The following is a 22,203-nucleotide window of genomic DNA, read 5'->3' as shown; positions in this document are numbered from 1 at the left end:
ACCAACACCACCACACATCACCACCTCCACTCCACCACCACCACCAACACCACCAACACCACCACACATCACCACACACCACCAGCACCACCACACCACCACACATCACCACCTCCACTCCACCACCAGCACCACCACCAGCACCACACATCACCACCTCCACTCCACCACCACCACCACCACACATCACCACCACCACATCACCACACACCACCAGCACCACCACACCACCAACACCACCACACATCACCACCACATCACCACACACCACCAGCACCACCACACCACCAACACCACCACACATCACCACCATATCACCACACACCATACACCACCACACATCACCACACATAACCACACATCATCACCACCACATCACCACACACCACCATACACCACCACACATCACCACACATAACCACACATCACCACCACCACATCACCACGCACCATACAGTGTGGGAAAAAAGTATTTGATCCCCTGCTGATTTTGTACGTTTGCCCACTGACAAAGAAATGATCAGTCTATAATTTTAATGGTAGGTTTATTTGAACAGTGAGAGACAGAATAACAACAACAAAATCCAGAAAAACATATGTCAAAAATGTTATAAATTGATTGGCATTTTAATGAGGGAAATAAGTATTTGACCCATCTGCAAAACATGACTTAGTACTTGGTGACAAAACCCTTGTTGGCAATCACAGAGGTCAGACGTTTCTTGTAGTTGGCCACCAGGTTTGCACACATCTCAGGAGGGATTTTGTCCCACTCCTCTTTGCAGATCTTCTCCAAGTCATTAAGGTTTCGAGGCTGACGTTTGGCAACTCGAACCTTCAGCTCCCTCCACAGATTTTCTATGGGATTAAGGTCTGGAGACTGGCTAGGCCACTCCAGGACCTTAATGTGCTTCTTCTTGAGCCACTCCTTTGTTGCCTTGGCCGTGTGTTTTGGGTCATTGTCATGCTGGAATACCTGTCCACAACCCATTTTCAATGCCCTGGCTGAGGGAAGGAGGTTCTCACCCAAGATTTGACGGTACATGGCCCCGTCCATAGTCCCTTTGATGCGGTGAAGTTGTCCTATCCCCTTAGCAGAAAAACACCCCCAAAGCATAATGTTTCCACCTCCATGTTTGACGGTGGGGATGGTGTTCTTGGGGTCATAGGCAGCATTCCTCCTCCAAACACGGCGAGTTGAGTTTATGCCAAAGAGCTCCATTTTGGTCTCATCTGACCACAACACTTTCACCCAGTTGTCCTCTGAATCATTCAGATGTTCATTGGCAAACTTCTGACGGGCATGTATATGTGCTTTTTTGAGCAGGGGGACCTTGCGGGCGCTGAAGGATTTCAGTCCTTCACGGCGTAGTTTGTTACCAATTGTTTTCTTGGTGACTATGGTCCCAGCTGCCTTGAGATCATTGACAAGATCGTCCCGTGTAGGTCTGGGCTGATTCCTCACCGTTCTCATGATCATTGCAACTTCACGAGGTGAGATCTTGCATGGAGCCCCAGGCCGAGGGACATTAACAGTTCTTTTGTGTTTCTTCCATTTGCGAATAATCGCACCAACTGTTGTCACCTTCTCACCAAGCTGCTTGGCAATGGTCTTGTAGCCCATTCCAGCCTTGTGTAGGTCTAAAATCTTGTCCCTGACATCCTTGGAGAGCTCTTTGGTCTTGGCCATGGTGGAGAGTTTGGAATCTGATTGATTGATTGCTTCTGTGGATAGGTGTCTTATATACAGCTAACAAGCTGAGATTAGGAGCACTCCCTTTAAGAGTGGGCTCCTAATCTCAGCTCGTTACCTGTATAAAGGACATCTGGGAGCCAGGAATCTTTCTGATTGAGAGGGGGTCAAATACTTATTTCCCTCATTAAAATGCCAATCAATTTATAACATTTTTGACATGCGTTTTTCTGGATTTTGTTGTTGTTATTCTGTCTCTCACTGTTAAAATAAATCTACCATTAAAATGATAGACTGATAATTTCTTTGTCAGTGGGCAAACGTACAAAATCAGCAGGGGATCAAATACTTTTTTCCCCTCACTGTACACCACCACACCACCACACATCACCACACATCACCACATACCATACACCACCACACCACCACACATCACCACCACCACACCACCACCACACACCACCACCACACATTACGATACACCACCACACCACCACTCATCACCACCACCACCACACCACCACCACACACCACCACCACACATCACCACACACCATACACCACCACACATCACCACCACCACAAACCACCACCACCACACCACCACACCACCACTGTGTGTGTAACTGTGTGTGTGTCTGTGTGTGACTTTGTGTGTGTGTCTTTGTGTGTGTGTGTGTGTTTGTGTGTTTGTGTGTGTGTTTGTGCTCGCTAACAGCACTTGCCCCTACAGTCTGTTAAGGCTATACGCAGGATCTTTGTGTTTGTGCGTGTGTAATTGTGTGTGTATGTGTGTAACTGTGTGTGTGTGTGACTGTGTGTGTGTAACTGTGTGTGTAACTGTGTGTGTGTAGCGGTTAGCGCGCTGCGCTATGAACCTGGCGACCCGGGTTCGATTCCCGCTCACGGCCAACACCAGTGACGATTATCTGAACCGGGCCTCCCCTAGGTCGACTCAGCCTCAAATGAGTACCTGGTGCGGTGTGTAAACATTGCCACTAGGGAGACAAAGGCGGTCGGGCGTGGTGCTGGCCACCCACCCTCTCGTGTACCGTTCCAGCCTTCATAGGTGCTCGCTAACAGCACTTGCCTCTACAGTCTGTTAAGGCTATATGGGGGATCTTTTGATTTTTGTGTAACTGTGTGTGTGACTGTGTGTGTGTGACTGTGTGTGTGTGTAACTGTGTGTGTGTGTAACTGTGTGTGTGTGACTGTGTGTGTGACTGTGTGTGTGTGTGTAACTGTGTGTGTGTGTGTGACTGTGTGTGTGTGTGACTGTGTGTGTGTGTGTGTAACTGTGTGTGTGTGTGTGTAACTGTGTGTGTGTAACTGTGTGTGTGTGTAACTGTGTGTGTGTAACTGTGTGTGTGTGTAACTGTGTGTGTGTAACTGTGTGTGTGTGTAACTGTGTGTGTAACTGTGTGTGTGTAACTGTGTGTGTGTGTAACTGTGTGTGTGTGACTGTGTGTGTGTGTAACTGTGTGTGTGTGTAACTGTGTGTGTGTGTAACTGTGTGTGTGTGTAACTGTGTGTGTGTGAGACTGTGTGTGTGTGTGACTGTGTGTGTGTGTGACTGTGTGTGTGTGTGTGACTGTGTGTGTGTAACTGTGTGTGTGTGTGTGTAACTGTGTGGGGAGCGATAGTGTAGCGGTTAGCGCGCTGCGCTATGAACCTGGCGACCCGGGTTCGATTCCCGCTCATGGCCAACACCAGTGACGATTATCTGAACCGGTACTGGGCCTCCCCTAGGTCGACTCAGCCTTAAATGAGTACCTGGTGCGGTGGATAAAAACATTGCCACTGGGGAGACAAAGGCGGTCGGGCGTGGTGCTGGCCACCCACCCCCTCGTGTACCGTTTCGGCCTTCATAGGTGCTCGCTAACAGCACTTGCCCCTACAGTCTGTTAAGGCTATACGGGGGATCTTTGTGTGTGTAACTGTGTGTGTGTGACTGTGTGTGTGTGACTGTGTGTGTGACTGTGTGTGTGTAACTGTGTGTGTAACTGTGTGTGTAACTGTGTGTGTGTGTGTAACTGTGTGTGTGTGTGTAACTGTGTATGTGTGTGTGACTGTGTGTGTGTGTGTGACTGTTTGTGTGTGTGTGTAACTGTGTGTGTAACTGTGTGTGTGTGTAACTGTGTGTGTAACTGTGTGTAACTGTGTGTGTAACTGTGTGTGTGTGTGTGTAACTGTGTGTGTGTGTAACTGTGTGTGTGTAACTGTGTGTGTGTGTTACTGTGTGTGTGTGTGTAACTGTGTATGTGTGTGTAATTGTGTGACTGTGTGTGTAACTGTGTGTGTGTGTGTAACTGTGTGTAACTGTGTGTGTGTGTGTAACTGTGTGTGTGTGTAACTGTGTGTGTAACTGTGTGTGTGTGTGTAACTGTGTGTGTGTGTGTGTAACTGTGTGTGTGTGTAACTGTGTGTGTGTAACTGTGTGTGTGTGTGTAACTGTGTGTGTGTGTGTAACTGTGTGTGTGTGTGTGACTGTGTGTGTGTGTGTGACTGTGTGTGTGTGTGCCTGTGTGTGTGTGTAACTGTGTGTGTAACTGTGTGTGTGTGTAACTGTGTGTGTAACTGTGTGTGTGTGTGTAACTGTGTGTGTGTGTGTAACTGTGTGTGTGTGTGTGTAACTGTGTGTGTGTGTAACTGTGTGTGTGTTACTGTGTGTGTGTAACTGTGTGTGTGTGTTACTGTGTGTGTTACTGTGTGAAACTGTGTGTGTGTAACTGTGTGTGTGTAACTGTGTGTGTGTAACTGTGTGTGTGTGTTACTGTGTGTGTGTGTAACTGTGTGTGTGTGTTACTGTGTGTGTTACTGTGTGTGTAACTGTGTGTGTGTAACTGTGTGTGTGTAACTGTGTGTGTGTGTAACTGTGTGTGTGTGTAACTGTGTGTGACTGTGTGTGACTGTGTGTATGTGTGTGACTGTGTGTGTGTGTGTAGCTGTGTGTGTGTGTAACTGTGTGTGTCTGTGTGACTGTGTGTGTGTGTAACTGTGTGTGTGTGTAACTGTGTGTGTGTGTAACTGTGTGTGTGACTGTGTGTGTGACTGTGTGTGTGTAACTGTGTGTGTGACTGTGTGTGTGTAACTGTGTGTGTAACTGTGTGTGTAACTGTGTGTGTAACTGTGTGACTGTGTGTGTAATTGTGTGACTGTGTGTGTAACTGTGTGTGTGTGTGTAACTGTGTGTAACTGTGTGTGTGTGTGTAACTGTGTGTGTGTGTAACTGTGTGTGTGTGACTGTGTGTGTGTAACTGTGTGTGTGTGTGACTGTGTGTGTGTGTGACTGTGTGTGTGTAACTGTGTTTGTGTGTGACTGTGTGTGTGTAACTGTGTGTGTGTAACTGTGTGTGTGTGTGTGTGTAACTGTGCGTGTAACTGTGTGTGTGACTGTGTGTGTGTGACTGTGTGTGTGTGTAACTGTGTGTGTGTGTGACTGTGTGTGTGTAACTGTGTGTGTGTGTGTGACTGTGTGTGTGTAACTGTGTGTGTGTGTGACTGTGTGTGTGTGTGACTGTGTGTGTGTAACTGTGTGTGTGTGTGTACCTGTGTGTGTGTGTGACTGTGTGTGTAACTGTGTGTGTGTGTGTGCGCGTGTCCAGACGCTGGGGCCCAAGAAGGAGAAGGAGGAGAAGAAGGGGGGAGGGGGCCGCCCGTCGCTGTTCCGTGACTACATCCTGAGGCCGGCCCAACGGGGTGGGGGCGACGGTCAGTCTGTGTGTGTGTGTGTGGGTCCACGTGTGTGTGTGTGGGTCCACGTGTGTGTGTGTGGGTCCACGTGTGTGTGTGTGTGGGTCCACGTGTGTGTGTGTGGGTCCACGTGTGTGTGTGTGTGTGGGTCCACGTGTGTGTGTGTGGGTCCACGTGTGTGTGTGTGTGTGTGGGTCCACGTGTGTGTGTGTGTGTGTGGGTCCACGTGTGTCTGTGTGTGTGGGTCCACGTGTGTGTGTGGGTCCACGTGTGTGTGTGGGTCCACGTGCGTGTGTGGGTCCACGTGTGTGTGTGTGTGTGTGTTGGTCCACGTGTGTGTGGGTCCACGTGTGGATCCACGTGTGTGTGTGTGTGTGTGGGTCCACGTGTGTGTGTGCGTGGGTCCACGTGTGTGTGCGTGGGTCCACGTGTGTGTGCGTGGGTCCACGTGTGTGTGTGTGGGTCCACGTGTGTGTGTGTGTGGGTCCACGTGTGTGGGTGTGTGTGGGTCCACGTGTGTGTGTGTGTGTGTGGGTCCACGTGTGTGTGTGTGTGTGGGTCCACGTGTGTGTGTGTGTGGGTCCACGTGTGTGTGTGTGTGGGTCCACGTGTGTGTGGGTGTGTGTGGGTCCACGTATGTGTGTGTGTGGGTCTACGTGTGTGTGTGTGGGTCCACGTGTGTGTGTGTGTGTGGGTCCACGTGTGTGTGTGTGTGTGGGTCCACGTGTGTGTGGGTGTGTGTGGGTCCACGTGTGTGTGTGTGTGTGTGGGTCCACGTGTGTGTGTGTGGGTCCACGTGTATGTGTGTGTGTGTGTGGGTCCACGTGTGTGTGTGTGGGTCCACGTGTGTGTGTGTGGGTCCACGTGTGTGTGTGTGTGTGGGTCCACGTATGTGTGTGTGTGAGTCCACGTGTGTGTGTGTGTGTGGGTCCAGGTGTGTGTGTGTGGGTCCAGGTGTGTGTGTGTGTCTGTGTGTGTGTGTCTGTGTGGGTCCACGTGTGTGTGTGGGTCCACGTGTGTGTGTGTGTGTGGGTCCACGTGTATGTATGTGTGTGTGTGGGTCCACGTGTGTGTGTGTGTGTGTGGGTCCACGTGTGTGTGTGTGGGTCCACGTGTATGTGTGTGTGGGTCCACGTGTGTGTGTGGGTCCACGTGTGTGTGTGTGTGTGGGTCCACGTGTGTGTCCACGTGTGTGTCCACGTGTGTGTCTGTGTGGGTCCACGTGTGTGTGTGGGTCCACGTGTGTGTGTGTGTGGGTCCACGTGTGTGTGTGTGTGTGGGTCCACGTGTGTGTGTGTGGGTCCACGTGTATGTGTGTGTGTGGGTCCACGTGTGTGTGTGTGTGGGTCCACGTGTGTGTGTGTGGGTCCACGTGTGTGTGTGTGTGTGGGTCCACGTGTATGTGTGTGTGTGGGTCCACGTGTGTGTGTGTGTGTGTCGGTCCACGTGTGTGTGTGTGTGGGTCCACGTGTGTGTGTGTGTGTGGGTCCATGTGTGGGTCCACGTGTATGTGTGTGTGTGTGGGTCCACGTGTATGTGTGTGTGTGTGTGGGTCTACGCGTGTGTGTGTCTGTGTGTGGGTCCACGTGTGTGTGTGTGTGTGGGTCCACGTGTATGTGTGTGTGTCGGTCCACGTGTATGTCTGTGTGTGTGTGGGTTTACGCGTGTGTGTGTCTGTGTGTGGGTCCACGTGTGTGTGTGTGTGGGTCCACGTGTATGTGTGTGTGTGTCGGTCCACGTGCATGTGTGTGTGTGTGTGTGGGTCTACGCGTGTGTGTGTCTGTGTGTGGGTCCACGTGTGTGTGTGTGTGGGTCCACGTGTGTGTGTGTGTGGGTCCACGTGTGTGTGTGTGTGTGTGTCGGTCCACGTGTGTGTGTGTGTCGGTCCACGTGTGTGTGTGTGTGGGTCCACGTGTGTGTGTGTGTGTGGGTCCACGTGTGTGTGTGTGTGTGGGTCCACGTGTGTGTGTGGGTCCACGTGTGTGTGTGCGTGGGTCCACGTGTGTGTGTGTGCGTGTGTGTGTGTGTGGGTCCACGTGTGTGTGTGCGTGTGTGTGGGTCCACGTGTGTGTGTGTGTGGGTCCACGTGTGTGTGGGTCCACGTGTGTGTGTGGGTCCACGTGTGTGTGTGTGTGGGTCCACGTGTGTGTGGGTCCACGTGTGGATCCACGTGTGTGTGTGTGTGTGGGTCCATGTGTGTGTGTGTGGATCCACGTGTGTGTGTGTGTTGTGGATCCACGTGTGTGTGTGGGTCCACGTGTGTCTGCTACAGCAGAGGTGTAGTGAATTCCAACAAGACCTACATCTCTGCTTCATTGACCTGGTCAAGCCCTATGATACCATCAGTAGGCTTGGGCTCTGGGTTGTTCTTCGTGCTTTCGGAGTCCTTGACTCTATTCTCACGATCATTAAGGACCTTTATGATGGTGAGCAGGCCCAGGTAAAACTACGTGGCCTGGAGTCAGAGCCATTCCCTGTACACCTTGGGGTGCGACAGGGATGTCCTCTGGCTCCCACATTATTTAACATCTATTTTGACCACGTAGTTCATGAAGCCTTCAATAGCTGTACCGGGGGAATCTCCATTTGGTACAGATATAATGGGAGGCTGATCGATGCCCGGGTGCGGTCAAGGGATGGCTCCCTATTGCTCAACCACGTTATGTATGCCGATGATTTGGTAATTGCTGCTCATTCAGAGGAGGAGTTGGAGACGCTGCTGCTGAGACTGGAACGTGCCACTAAGAGATGGGTGCCTTACCATCAGCCCCACCAAAACTAAGCACCTGCCTGGGTATTTTGTACCATCGGACACTCCACCCCCACAAGTCCCAATCAGTGATGGGGCAGTTGTGGAGAGAGTGGAGAGTTTCCCATACCTGGGCAGTGTGCTTATGACCGGCTCCAGTTTCACAGCAGAGGTCTCGCTCCGAATCATTTGAGCGCCATCGTCTTTTCGTCGGCTGCCTGACGCTCTGCGGAAGCTTCCCGGTCTGAAACGACGGAGGCCAGAGGAGCGTCGCTCACAGGGCCACAGACTCAACACCGCAGCAGCCACCGTGTGGCCCAGTTATGACGCTGTTGTTGTTGTTGTGCGTGAGTCGGGGTGCATGGAACGCCACAGCACGACGCAAGTAGAGCATCGTGGGTTCCCCGGTTAAAAATCGCGCCCACCAGGTAGTCACCTGGTGATCCCTGTGGGGACCAGAGTGGTCCCTTCAAGTGGAATGGAGCTCAGAGGTAGCTCTTTGATATCCACTTCCGTGGGCTGATCTGTGGGGACCAGAGTGGTCCCTTCAAGTGGAATGGAGCTCAGAGGTAGCTCTTTGATATCCACTTCCGTGGGCTGATCTGTGGGGACCAGAGTGGTCCCTTAAAGTAGAATGGAGCTCAGAAGTAGCTCTTTGATATCCACTTCCGTGGGCCGATCTGTGGGGACCAAAGTGGTCACTTCAAGTAGAATGGAGCTCAGAGGTAGCTCTTTGATATCCACTTCTCAGAAGTAGCTCTTTGATATCCACTTCTCAGAGGTAGCTCTTTGATATCCACTTCTCAGAGGTAGCTCTTTGATATCCACTTCTCAGAAGTAGCTCTTTGATATCCACTTCTCAGAGGTAGTTCTTTGATATCCACTTCTCAGAGGTAGCTCTTTGATATCCACTTCTCAGAAGTAGCTCTTTGATATCCACTTCTCAGAAGTAGCTCTTTGATATCCACTTCTCAGAGGTAGCTCTTTGATATCCACTTCTCAGAGGTAGCTCTTTGATATCCACTTCTCAGAAGTAGTTCTTTGATATCCACTTCTCAGAGGTAGCTCTTTGATATCCACTTCTCAGAAGTAGCTCTTTGATATCCACTTCTCAGAGGTAGCTCTTTGATATCCACTTCTCAGAAGTAGCTCTTTGATATCCACTTCTAAGAGGCAGCTCTTTTATATCCACTTCTCAGAGGTAGCTCTTTGATATCCACTTCTCAGAGGTAGCTCTTTGATATCCACTTCTCAGAAGTAGCTCTTTGATATCCACTTCTCAGAAGTAGCTCTTTGATATCCACTTCTCAGAGGTAGCTCTTTGATATCCACTTCTCAGAGGTAGCTTTTTGATATCCACTTCTCAGAGGTAGTTCTTTGATATCCACTTCTCAGAGGTAGCTCTTTGATATCCACTTCTCAGAGGTAGCTTTTTGATATCCACTTCTCAGAGGTAGTTCTTTGATATCCACTTCTCAGAGGTAGCTCTTTGATATCCACTTCTCAGAAGTAGCTCTTTGATATCCACTTCTCAGAGGTAGCTCTTTGATATCCACTTCTCAGAAGTAGCTCTTTGATATCCACTTCTCAGAGGTAGCTCTTTGATATCCACTTCTCAGAAGTAGCTCTTTGATATCCACTTCTCAGAGGTAGCTCTTTGATATCCACTTCTCAGAAGTAGCTCTTTGATATCCACTTCTAAGAGGCAGCTCTTTGATATCCACTTCTCAGAGGTAGCTCTTTGATATCCACTTCTAAGAGGCAACTCTTTGATATCCACTTCTCAGAGGCAACTCTTTGATATCCACTTCTCAGAGGTAGCTCTTTGATATCCACTTCTCAGAAGTAGCTCTTTGATATCCACTTCTCAGAAGTAGCTCTTTGATATCCACTTCTCAGAGGTAGCTCTTTGATATCCACTTCTCAGAGGTAGCTCTGCGAGAGCTCCCAACGGATTCCTGATCGTGGGACTACCCCTAGGTCGACTCGGCCTCAAAAGGAGTGCCCTGGTGCGGTTGCGTGTAAGACGTCAGCACCGGGGGGGATACAAAGACGGCCGGGCGGACGCGCGACGCCGGCCGCCGTGCCGGCATGCACTCGACAGCGCTTGCCCCGGCAGTCCGTTGAAGGCTACCTGGGGGACCTTTGTCTCCCCGCAGGGCAAGGGAGCAGCGTGGCGAGCATGGTGCGCCAGTTCGAGCCGGTGCCGGGGGGAGGGGCCGGGGGCTTCGAGGGGGGGGGCCTGGAGCTGGGATCAACGGGGGACCTGGGGGAGACGCGGGGGGGCGGCAGAGAGTACGCGCACACACACACACGTACACACACACGTACACACACACACACGTACACACACACGTACACACACACACGTACACGTACACACACACACGCACACACACACACACGTACACACACACACGTACACACACGTACACACACGTACAAAGACAAAGATCCCCCATATAGCCTTAACAGACTGTAGGGGCAAGTGCTGTTAGCGAGCACCTACGAAGGCCGGAACGGTACACAAGGGGGTGGGTGGCCAGCACCACGCACGACCGCCTTTGTCTCCCCAGTGGCGATGTTTACACACCGCACCAGGCACTCATTTGAGGCTGAGTCGACCTAGGGGAGGCCCGGGACCGGTTCAGATAATCGTCACTGGTGTTGGCCGTGAGCGGGAATCGAACCCGGGTCGCCAGGTTCATAGCGCAGCGCGCTAACCGCTACACTACCGCTCCCCACACACACGTACACACACACACACACGTACACACACACACACGTACACACACGTACACACACACACGTACACACACACGTACACACACGTACACGTACACACACACACGTACACACACACGTACACACACACACACGCACACACACGTACACACACACACGTACACACACGTACACACACACACACGCATACGCACGCACACACACACACGTACACATGCACGCACACACGTACACACGCACACGCACGCACACACGTACACACGCACATACACACGCACACACACACTCACACACACGCAAGCACGCACGCACACACACGCACGCACACACACACGTACACACGCACGCACACATGTACACACGCACGCACACACGTACACAAGCACGCACACAAGCACACACGCACACACACACGCACACACGCACGCACACACGTACGCACGCACGCATGTACCCATGTACGCACGCACACACGCAACGCACGCATGTACCCACGCACCCATGCACACACGTACACACGTATGCACGTACACTACCCACCCCCTCTTGCTCCATGCCGGCTTTCGTAGGTGCTCGCGAACAGCACTTGCCGCAAGCCGGAGGACCTTTGTCTTTGTGTGCCTGCAGGTCGGGCGGTTTGCGAGTGGGCCGCTCGGAGAGCCTGCGGGCCATCGATGGCGGCCGCCGCTCCCCCGGCTCCTCCTCGCGCTCCAAGAGTGACATCGACAGGGAGGCCGCCATGGAGGCCACGGCGCGCATGGGGCCCCCCCCCACGCCAACACCCAGGTGGTACAGCCCATCTTATCACCCCCGCTCACGTGCACCCAGGTGGTACAGACCATCTTATCACCCCCGCTCACGTGCACCCAGGTGGTACAGACCATCTTATCACCCCCGCTCACGTGCACCCAGGTGGTACAGCCCATCTTATCACCCCCGCTCACGTGCACCCAGGTGGTACAGACCATCTTATCACCCCCGCTCACGTGCACCCAGGTGGTACAGCCCATCTTATCACCCCCGCTCACGTGCACCCAGGTGGTACAGACCATCTTATCACCCCCGCTCACGTGCACCCAGGTGGTACAGCCCATCTTATCACCCCCGCTCACGTGCACCCAGGTGGTACAGACCATCTTATCACCCCCGCTCACGTGCACCCAGGTGGTACAGCCCATCTTATCACCCCCGCTCGCGTGCACCCAGGTGGTACAGCCCATCTTATCACCCCCGCTCACGTGCACCCAGGTGGTACAGACCATCTTATCACCCCCTGCTCACTTGCACCCAGGTGGTACAGCCCATCTTATGCTCCCCCCACGATCACACCTAAGTGGTACAGCCCATCTTAACACCCCTACACCCAGGTGGTATAACCCATCTTATCACCCCCCCCTCACTTTGCACCCAGGTGGTACAGCCCTTGTGAACACTCCTCCACCCAGGTGGTACAGCCCTTGTGAACACTCCTCCACCCAGGTGGTACAGCCCTTGTGAACACCCCTCCACCCAGGTGGTACAGCCCTTGTGAACACCCCTCCCCCAGGTGGTACAGCCCTTGTGAACACTCCTCCACCCAGGTGGTACAGCCCTTGTGAACACCCCTCCACCCAGGTGGTACAGCCCTTGTGAACGCCCCTCCACCAAGGTGGTACAGCCCACCGCATGGGGGCTACTTGGTTGTGACTCCGTGGTGCCGCTGTGTTGTTGTTCCGCAGGACGCCCGGAGACGTGACGCCACCTCGCACCCCTCGCAGCTGGCGCAGGTACCTGTGGACATCGCCATCATCGTCACCGTCATCGTCACCATCATCGTCACCATCGTCATCGTCACCATCATCACCATCATCATCGTCACCATCATCGTCACCATCATCATCGTCACCATCATCGTCACCATCGTCATCGTCACCATCATCATCATCGCTATCGTCGCCATCGCCATCATCGTCGCCATCGTCACCATCGCTATCGTCACCATCGCCATCGTCACCATCACCATCATCGTCACCATCGCCACCATCGTCACCATCGCCATCATCGTCACCGTCCTTATCGTCATCGTCACCGTCATCATCGTCACCATTATCGTCACCATCACCATCGTCACCATCACCATCATCACCATCGTCACCATCGCCATCATCGTCACCATCATCGTCACCATCATCGTCACCATCATCGTCACCATCGTCATCGTCACCATCATCATCATCGCTATCGTCGCCATCGCCATCATCGTCGCCATCGTCACCATCGCTATCGTCACCGTCGCCATCGTCACCATCACCATCATCGTCACCATCGCCACCATCGTCACCATCGCCATCATCGTCACCGTCCTTATCGTCATCGTCACCGTCATCATCGTCACCATCGTCACCATTATCGTCACCATCGCCATCGTCACCATCACCATCGTCACCATCGTCACCATCGCCACCATCGTCACCATCATCGTCACCATCATCGTCACCATCGTCACCATCGCCACCATCGTCACCATCGTCACCATCATCGTCACCATCATCGTCACCATTATCGTCACCATCGCCATCGTCACCATCATCATCATCACCGTCATCATCGTCACTGTCGCCATTGTCACCATCATCACCATCATCATCGTCACCGTCGTCACCATCGTCATGATCACCATCATTACCATCAAAGCTATCATCATAATTACCACCACCATCATCACTGTCACTATTGTCATTGTTACCATCATCACCATCATCAAACTCGCTGCCATCACCACCGTCATGATTGCCGCCATCATCATTGTTGTCATCATCACCACACACGCACGCACACGCACACACACGCACACACACGCACACACACGCACACACACGCGCACACACACGCACGCACACACACGAACGCACACACACGAACGCACGCGCACACACGCGCACGCACACACACGCACACACACGCACACACACACACACACGCGCAAACACGCGCGCGATGATGCCGAGCGTCTGACCACAGCGATCGGCCAACCGCCGGCGCCCGCTTTCCGTGCCGCCCCCGGCGGGCGCCGCCGCCGCCTCGCTCCGGCTTCGCCGCCGTGCCCCCACGCTCATCGTCCGTGAGCCGCCGACCTCGGCCCGCGTGGCCCGGGCCGGCAGATCCCCGCGGCTCGGCCTCTCTGCCTCACCACGAGAGGCCGCCGCCGCCGCCGTCGCCGGCCCGCGGGCCGCCCCTCCGCCCGCCGGGCAGTGGCCGGGCGGCGGCAAGGGAGGGAGTTTGTCAGCCCCATCTGTGGGCGGTCCACCAACCCCCGCCGCTGTCTTGTTTGCGGCGCCGGGCCAGAGCGGCCGCTTGCCGGCGGCGGCGTGAGATTATAAATAGAATATAAAAATATAAAATCCACACCGGCCCTGACGCCGCTGCCGCTGCCGCCGCTGCCGCTGCCGCCGCCGCTGCCGCCGCTGCTGCCGCTGCTGCCGCTGTATATTTGGAGTTTGAGTCTCTCCCTCTCTCCCTCCCCGCGGCCACGTGGATTTTTCTGCGGTTTTCCCCTCCACGTTTAGAGTCGGCGTCGCCGCACGCGACGACGACGACGATGATGACGACGACGACGATGACGACGATGATGACGACGATGACGATGACGACGATGAGGACGACGATGACGATGACGACGTTGACGACGATGCTGAGCCGCTCGTTTGAGCCGTCGTCGTTTGCTGTGGCCACGCAGCAACTCGGTGGCTCCTTGCCCAGGTAGAATGAAGAACGAGTCGCGGGACACGGAGCGCCGGGGTTGCCACGGCGGCGGTGGCGGCGGTGCCGCCGGGCCCGGCCGTTGCCAGCGGTGGCACCGCGAGTTTGTGATAAAAATAAACTCGTGAGACGTCCACATCGATCCATGGATAGCCAAGAGGACGGTCGAGCAGAGACGCCCTGCGGTGTTCCTGTGCCACGGTGTTCCTGTGCCACGGTGTTCCTGTGCCACGGTGTTCCTGTGCCACAGTGTTCCTGTGCGACGGTGTTCCTGTGCCACGGTGTTCCTGTGCCACGGTGTTCACGCCCTGCGGTGTTCCTGTGCCACGGTGTTCCTGTGCCACGGTGTTCCTGTGCCACGGTGTTCCTGTGCCACGGTGTTCCTGTGCCACGGTGTTCCTGTGCCACGGTGTTCCTGTGCCACGGTGTTCCTGTGCCACGGTGTTCACACCCTGCGGTGTTCCTGTGCCACGGTGTTCCTGTGCCACGGTGTTCCTGTGCCACGGTGTTCACGCCCTGCGGTGTTCCTGTGCCACGGTGTTCCTGTGCCACGGTGTTCCTGTGCCACGGTGTTCCTGTGCCACGGTGTTCCTGTGCCACGGTGTTCCTGTGCCACGGTGTTCCTGTGCCACGGTGTTCCTGTGCCACGGTGTTCCTGTGCCACGGTGTTCCTGTGCCACGGTGTTCACACCCTGCGGTGTTCCTGTGCCACGGTGTTCCTGTGCCACGGTGTTCCTGTGCCACGGTGTTCACGCCCTGTGGTGTTCCCGCCCTGTGGTGTTCCCGCCCTGCGGTGTTCCTGTGCCACGGTGTTCCCGCCCTGCGGTGTTTTTGTGCCACGGTGTTCCTGTGCCACGGTGTTCACACCCTGCGGTGTTCCTGTGCCACGGTGTTCCCGCCCTGCGGTGTTCCTGTGCCACGGTGTTCCCGCCCTGCGGTGTTTCCGTGCCGTCGATGGTGACTCTCCCCCGGCCTGTTTGGGGGTTTCCCTCCTTCAGGGCCTGGTCAACTTCTTCGTCTTCTGGACTAACCGGATCCTCCTCCTCCGCACCAGAAAAGTAGTTCCCCCTCCCCCCCTCCGCCGCTTCGCTCCCTCGTGGCCTCCGTGTCGTCATCGTCGTCATCGTCGCTTCTCCGTCTGTGTTCCGTGTGCCCGGGATGGGGGGCTGGGGGGGGGGCTGGGGGGGGGCTGGGGGGGGGGCTCGCTTGCGTTGGTGCCCTGTGTCTTGTCGCTGGGGCACGGCAATGCTTCTCGTTTTGTCCGAGCATTGCTGATGATCCTGCTGACGATGACGACGCTGACGATGACGACGCTGACGATGACGACGCTGACGACGCTGACGATGACGACGCTGACGATGACGACGCTGACGATGACGACGCTGACGATGACGACGATGACGATGACGACGCTGACGACGATGACGACGCTGACGACGCTGACGGTGACAACGCTGACGGTGACGACGCTGACGGTGACGACGCTGACGACGATGACGCTGACGGTGACGACGCTGACGGTGACGACGCTGACGGTGACGACGCTGACGACGCTGACGATGACGACGCTGACGCTGACGGTGACGACGCTGACGACGCTGACGATGACGACGCTGACGATGACGACGCTGACGATGACGACGCTGACGATGACGACGCTGACGATGACGACGCTGACGCTGACGGTGACGACGCTGACGACGCTGACGATGACGACGCTGACGATGACGACGCTGACGATGACGACGCTGACGACGCTGACAACGCTGACGACGCTGACGCTGACGATGTTGACGACGCTGACGATTCTGCCGATTGTGGGTTTTGTGATTTTTTTTAAATTGCTGATCGTTGGGATATGTCGTCGCCGATTGTGAAATCATCGCTTGGGGGAGCTCACAAATCGAAGGGTGTCGCTCGCCAGGAGTCGGCGTGCGTGCGTGCGAGCGTGCGAGCGTGTGTGTGTGTGTGTGCGAGCGTGTGTGTGTGTGTGTGCGAGCGTGTGTGTGTGTGTGTGCGAGCGTGTGTGTGTGTGTGTGTGCGAGCGTGTGTGTGCGTGTGTGCGTGCGTGTGTGTGCGTGCGTGTGTGTGCGAGCGTGCGTGCGTGTGTGTGTGCGTGTGTGCGAGCGTCTGTGCGTGCGTGCGTGCGTGTGTGTGTGTGTGCGTGTGTGTGCGAGCGTGCGTGCGTGCGTGTGTGTGTGTGTGTGTGCGTGTGTGTGCGAGCGTGCGTGCGTGTGTGTGTGCGTGCGTGTGTGTGCGAGCGTGCGTGCGTGTGTGTGTGCGTGTGTGCGAGCGTGTGTGTGTGTGTGTGTGCGTGTGTGCGAGCGTTTGTCCGTGCGTGCGTGTGTGCGTGTGTGTGTGCGTGTGTGCGAGCGTGTGTGTGTGCGTGTGTGCGAGCGTTTGTCCGTGCGTGTGTGTGTGCGTGTGTGTGTGCGTGTGTGCGAGCGTGCGTGTGCGTGTGTGTGCGTGCGTGTGTGTGCGAGCGTGCGTGTGCGTGTGTGCGTGTGTGCGAGCGTGCGTCCGTGCCAACGCAGCGGCGGTCCGCCTCGCTGGGGAGCGGCCGTCGACGGTGGTCGCGACCGCTGCCGCGCGACGGCTTTACCGCGCTTCACCGCGCTTCACCGCGCTTCACCGCGCTTCACCGCGCTTCACCGCGCTTTACCGCGTGCCGGCCGGCGGTGAATCTGGGTCGCCCGGGCCGGCGGCGGAGCGGCGAGCCGACCGACGCGCCACCGCTCCCTTGATCTAAATGTAACATCGCCAGCCCGTTAGCATGCCGTTGACATGTCAGTAGCATGCCGTTGACATGTCAGTAGCATGCCGTTGACATGTCAGTAGCATGCCGTTGATATGTCAGTAGCATGCAATTAGCATGCGACGTGCATGCACGCGCGTGGCCCTGATGGCAATCCGCTGATGGACGTTGGCCCCTCCCTGACGACACACGAGTGAGAGTGTGAGAGTGTGAGAGTGTGTGAGAGTGAGTGTGAGAGTGTGAGAGTGTGAGAGTGTGAGAGTGTGTGTGTGAGAGTGTGTGTGAGAGTGTGTGTGTGAGAGTGTGTGTGTGTGAGAGTGTGTGTGTGAGAGTGTGTGTGTGTGCCGGAGGCCCCGGGGGGCCAGGCGTCTATGACGTCTCCTGGCCAAACCCCAATTGGCGGAGCCAGGAGATTGAATACCTACCCTCGGGGCTACTCCAGAAACAACGAAAAGCCACTACGGTTGGCCACGTGGAATGTTCGAACGCTCACTGCAGAGGAGAGGCTGCCACTCCTCTGTCGGGAGCTGGACCGGTACCGCCTGGATCTTTGCGGCATTCAGGAGGTCCGGTGGACCGGCTCTGGCTCCTGCCACCATGAGGGGTGGACAGTCCTCTGCTCGGGGCAGCAGACTGCCAAACAACAGGGTGTGGGTCTTCTTTTGAACAAAAGAATGAAGGGGGCGTGGGAGCGTGGCGGTGAGGTGTGGGAAGCTGTAAGCCCCAGGCTACTTTGGGCTCGCCTTCCCATCAACCGGAGGCGAGGAATGGTGGTCGTGGTTACTTATGCCCCCACCGAAGATGAACATCCGTGGAGGGATGCAGGCAAAGCCGATGAGTCAGATGCCTTCTATGACCTCCTGTCACAGGTGCTGGCTAAAGTGGCCCCTCGGGATAGAGTCATCATGTTGGGTGACTTCAATGCCCGAGTTGGTCATGATACTGGCACCTGGTCTGGAGTGATTGGAGGGCATGGGCCAGATCAGCTCAATAACAACGGTAGGAGGCTGCTAGATTTTTGTGCAGCCCATGGGCTTGTAATTACCAACACGCTGTTCCGGCATCGGCGCATCCACACAACATCATGGATGCATGCCGGGTCCAAGCAAGAACATCTGCTGGACTACATAGTGACGGACCAGCGAATGCGAGCCCATGTCCTTGACACCAGGACCTACCGTGGAGCTGATCTGCCCTCTGACCATCGACTAGTCATCTGTAAGATGCGCCTGCCATTCTTCCACTCCGGTGGTGGGTGTACACCCAGGACCCCATTCCAACCTAAAGTGGCCTGGTCTCAGTTATCTGATGAAAGTTGCAAGCGAGAATTTCATCATCGCTTGCGGCTGGGATTGGCATCGTCCCCGACTCCTCCTGATGTCGAGGGTAAATGGGCGAGGTTTAGGACTGTGACTCATGCAGCTGCAATGGCTGCTTTGGGTACGCGGTCCAGACCTCCCCAGACACCCTGGATGACAGAGGAGTTGTTCACGATGGTTGAGAAAAAGCGACAGGCCCACTGTCATCGGCTACAGAATCCCACGTCAGAGAATGAGGAGGCTTACCGCAGCCTTCGCTCGGAGGTTCGGAGAGCCGTGAGGCGCTGCAAGGATGGGTGGTGGTCGCGGGTTGCTGAGGAGATGGAGTCTGCCTCAGTGGCCCGTGATCACAAATCTCTATTTAACTCCATCAAAAAAGTAACCTGCAGCGCCACACCTATTACCATCATTAGGGGAAAAAACGGTGATCCAATTTCCGACCCCCAGGAACAGGTTCGCAGATTTGCTGAGCATTTCTGTGAGGTCCTGGGGGAGGGAAAATCCCTCAGCCAGGAAAACATCGTGGCACAAAGTGAGGATGACCCTGCTGAGGCTGCGGTGCCTCAAATATTGGATGAAGTCACCCCCTGTGAGTGGCTGGCTGAGGTGCCATCTGCTGAGGAAGTATTGAAGGCGATCCGGAGTCTGAGACCAGGAAAGGCAGCGGGCAGAGATGATCTCCCAAGCGAAATGCTGAGGGAGGGTGGCGTTTGTGCACAGACTGCCCTATATGACATCATAACAACAGTCTGGACCACTGGACGGGTTCCGCAGGATTGGAAGGATGCCCTGGTGGTCCCCCTTTTTAAGAAGGGGGACCGCACAGACTGTAACAACTACAGGGGCATCTCACTCCTCAGTGTGCCGGGAAAGGTCCTGGCAAGGATTATTCAGCATCGCCTTGCCAGGCACGCTGAGGAGAGGCTTGCGGAGCCCCAATGCGGTTTCAGGAAAGGGCGGTCCTGCACAGATGCCATATTTTCTGTCCGTCTGCTACAGCAGAGGTGTAGGGAATTCCAACAAGACCTACATCTCTGCTTTATTGACCTGGTCAAGGCCTATGATACCATCAGTAGGCCTGGGCTCTGGGTCGTTCTTCGTGCTTTTGGAGTACCTGACCCTCTGCTCACGATCATAAAGGACCTTCATGATGGTGAGCGGGCCCGGGTAAAACTACGTGGCCGGGAGTCAGAGCCATTCCCTATACACCTTGGGGTGCGACAGGGATGTCCTCTGGCTCCCACATTATTTAACATCTATTTTGACCACGTAGTTCGTGAAGCCTTCAATAGCTGTACCGGGGGAATCTCCATATGGTACAGATATAATGGGAGGCTAATCGATGCCCGGGTGCGGTCAAGGGATGGCTCCCTATTGCTCAACCACGTTATGTATGCTGATGATTTGGTAATAGCTGCTCAGTCAGAGGAGGAGTTGGAGACGCTGCTGCTGAGACTGGAGCGTGCCACTAAGAGGTGGGGCCTTACCATCAGCCCCACCAAAACTAAGCACCTGCCTGGGTATTTTGTACCATCGGACACTCCACCCCCACAACTCCCAATCGGTGATGGGGCAGTTGTGGAGAGAGTGGAGAGTTTCCCATACCTGGGCAGTGTGCTTATGACTGGCTCCAGTTTAACAGCAGAGGTCTCACTCCGAATCAGTCGAGCGGCAATATCTTTTCATCGGTTGCATAACGCTGTGTGGAAGCTACCTGGTCTGTCGCTCCGCACTAAGCTTCAGGTCTTCTCGGCCACGGTCATTCCCTCCCTTCTCTACGCTTGCGAAACGTGGACCCCCCTAATGGAACATCTTCGCCGGTTAGAAACATTTAGGCTGGCCTGCCTACGATCCATCCTGGGTTTAACCAGACTGGATTGTGTGAGGAGCTCACAAATCCTTGAAAGATCTGGGCAGGGTCCCATCGGTGAGCTCCTCCGGCAGGCAAGGCTGCGATGGCTGGGTCATGTAGCCCGCATGCCCAGCCACCGCATGCCGAAACAGCTTTTGTTTGGCCGGATTGAGGGGGCTAAGCGGGCGCGGCACGGGCTAGAGAAGAGATGGAGTGATGTGGTACAGGAGGACGTGGAGCTGAGTGGACTTGCCGATGACTGGTACCAGCGGTGTCAAGATCGGCTTCTGTGGAGGAGGCTCGTGAAGGATGCTACTGGGCAGTTGGAGGCAGTCGCCCTCCAACAACAACGGAGGGCGGAGGAGCGACGCTCACAACAGCGAGCGGAGCGCCGGGTGGCTAAAGCACAGCAGGTTGGCACAGTAGGGGGCACAGGTGGTGCATCAGCCAGTTATCTCAGTCAGTCGACCCGTGGCACCTGGGTCTGCCCCGTGACCTCCTGCCAGCGGGCGTTCGACACTTCACGTGGCCTCAGGGTGCACATAGCCTGGCACAAGCGTCGTGGTGACGTCACCGCCACTTAGTGGCGAATGGCGGTTGTTGTTGTTGTGTGTGAGAGTGTGTGTGTGTGAGAGTGTGTGTGTGAGAGTGTGTGTGTGAGAGTGTGTGTGTGTGTGAGAGTGTGTGTGTGTGTGAGAGTGTGTGTGTGTGTGAGAGTGTGTGTGTGTGTGTGAGAGTGTGTGTGTGAGAGTGTGTGTGAGAGTGTGTGTGTGTGTGAGTGTGTGAGTGTGAGTATGTGACAGTGAGTGTGTGAGTGTGTGTGAGAGTGTGTGTGTGTGAGAGTGTGTGTGTGAGAGTGTGTGTGTGAGAGTGTGTGTGTGAGAGTGTGTGTGTGTGAGAGTGTGTGTGTGTGAGAGTGTGTGTGTGAGAGTGTGTGTGAGAGTGTGTGTGAGAGTGTGTGTGTGTGTGAGAGTGTGTGTGTGAGAGTGTGAGTGAGAGTGTGAGTGAGAGTGTGAGTGAGAGTGTGAGAGTGTGTGTGAGAGTGTGTGTGTTAGAGTGTGTGTGAGCGTGTGTGTGTGAGAGTGTGTGTGTGAGAGTGTGAGTGAGAGTGTGTGTGAGAGTGTGAGTGAGAGTGTGTGTGAGTGTGTGAGAGTGTGAGAGTGTGTGTGTGAGAGTGTGTGTGTGAGAGTGTGAGGGAGAGTGTGAGTGAGAGTGTGTGTGAGAGTGTGAGAGTGTGAGAGTGTGAGTGAGTGAGAGTGTGAGTGAGTGAGAGTGTGAGTGAGTGAGAGTGTGTGAGAGTGTGTGTGTGTGAGAGTGTGAGTGAGAGTGTGAGAGTGAGTGAGAGTGTGAGTGAGAGTGTGAGTGAGAGTGTGAGAGTGTGTGTGAGAGTGTGTGAGAGTGTGAGTGAGAGTGTGAGTGAGATTGTTAGTGTGTGAGTGAGAGTGTGAGTGTGTGAGTGAAAGTGTGAGTGTGTGTGAGTGAGAGTGTGTGAGTGAGTGTGTGAGAGTGTGTGAGAGTGTGAGAGTGTGTGTGTGAGAGTGTGTGTGTGAGAGTGTGTGTGAGAGTGTGAGAGTGTGTGTGTGAGAGTGTGTGTGAGAGTGTGAGAGTGTGAGAGTGTGTGAGAGTGTGTGTGTGAGAGTGTGTGAGAGTGTGTGTGAG

At 54.9% G+C, this 22,203-nt stretch overlaps 1 protein-coding gene across 1 annotated transcript in view; it reads left to right on the top strand.

Annotated features, from left to right (window-relative positions):
* Positions 1–22,203, top strand: part of LOC142906241 (rho guanine nucleotide exchange factor 11-like) — a 105,111-nt gene that overhangs the window by 26,682 nt on the left and 56,226 nt on the right. Inside the window, exons 8-12 of the mRNA XM_076053621.1 lie at positions 5,299–5,404; positions 10,295–10,430; positions 11,508–11,666; positions 12,599–12,646; positions 15,617–15,676. Of these exons, the coding sequence (XP_075909736.1) occupies positions 5,299–5,404; positions 10,295–10,430; positions 11,508–11,666; positions 12,599–12,646; positions 15,617–15,676 (509 nt within the window). The remainder of the gene's footprint in view (positions 1–5,298; positions 5,405–10,294; positions 10,431–11,507; positions 11,667–12,598; positions 12,647–15,616; positions 15,677–22,203) is intronic.

Source organism: Petromyzon marinus, chromosome 62, assembly GCF_048934315.1.
Source record: "Petromyzon marinus isolate PM22_M1 ecotype Great Lakes invasive population chromosome 62, UKy_Petmar_22M1.pri1.0, whole genome shotgun sequence".
NCBI classification, from domain to species: Eukaryota; Metazoa; Chordata; class Hyperoartia; order Petromyzontiformes; family Petromyzontidae; genus Petromyzon; species Petromyzon marinus.
The sequence above is the reverse complement of the archived record's forward strand: the minus strand, read 5'-3'. Positions and strand labels throughout refer to the sequence as shown.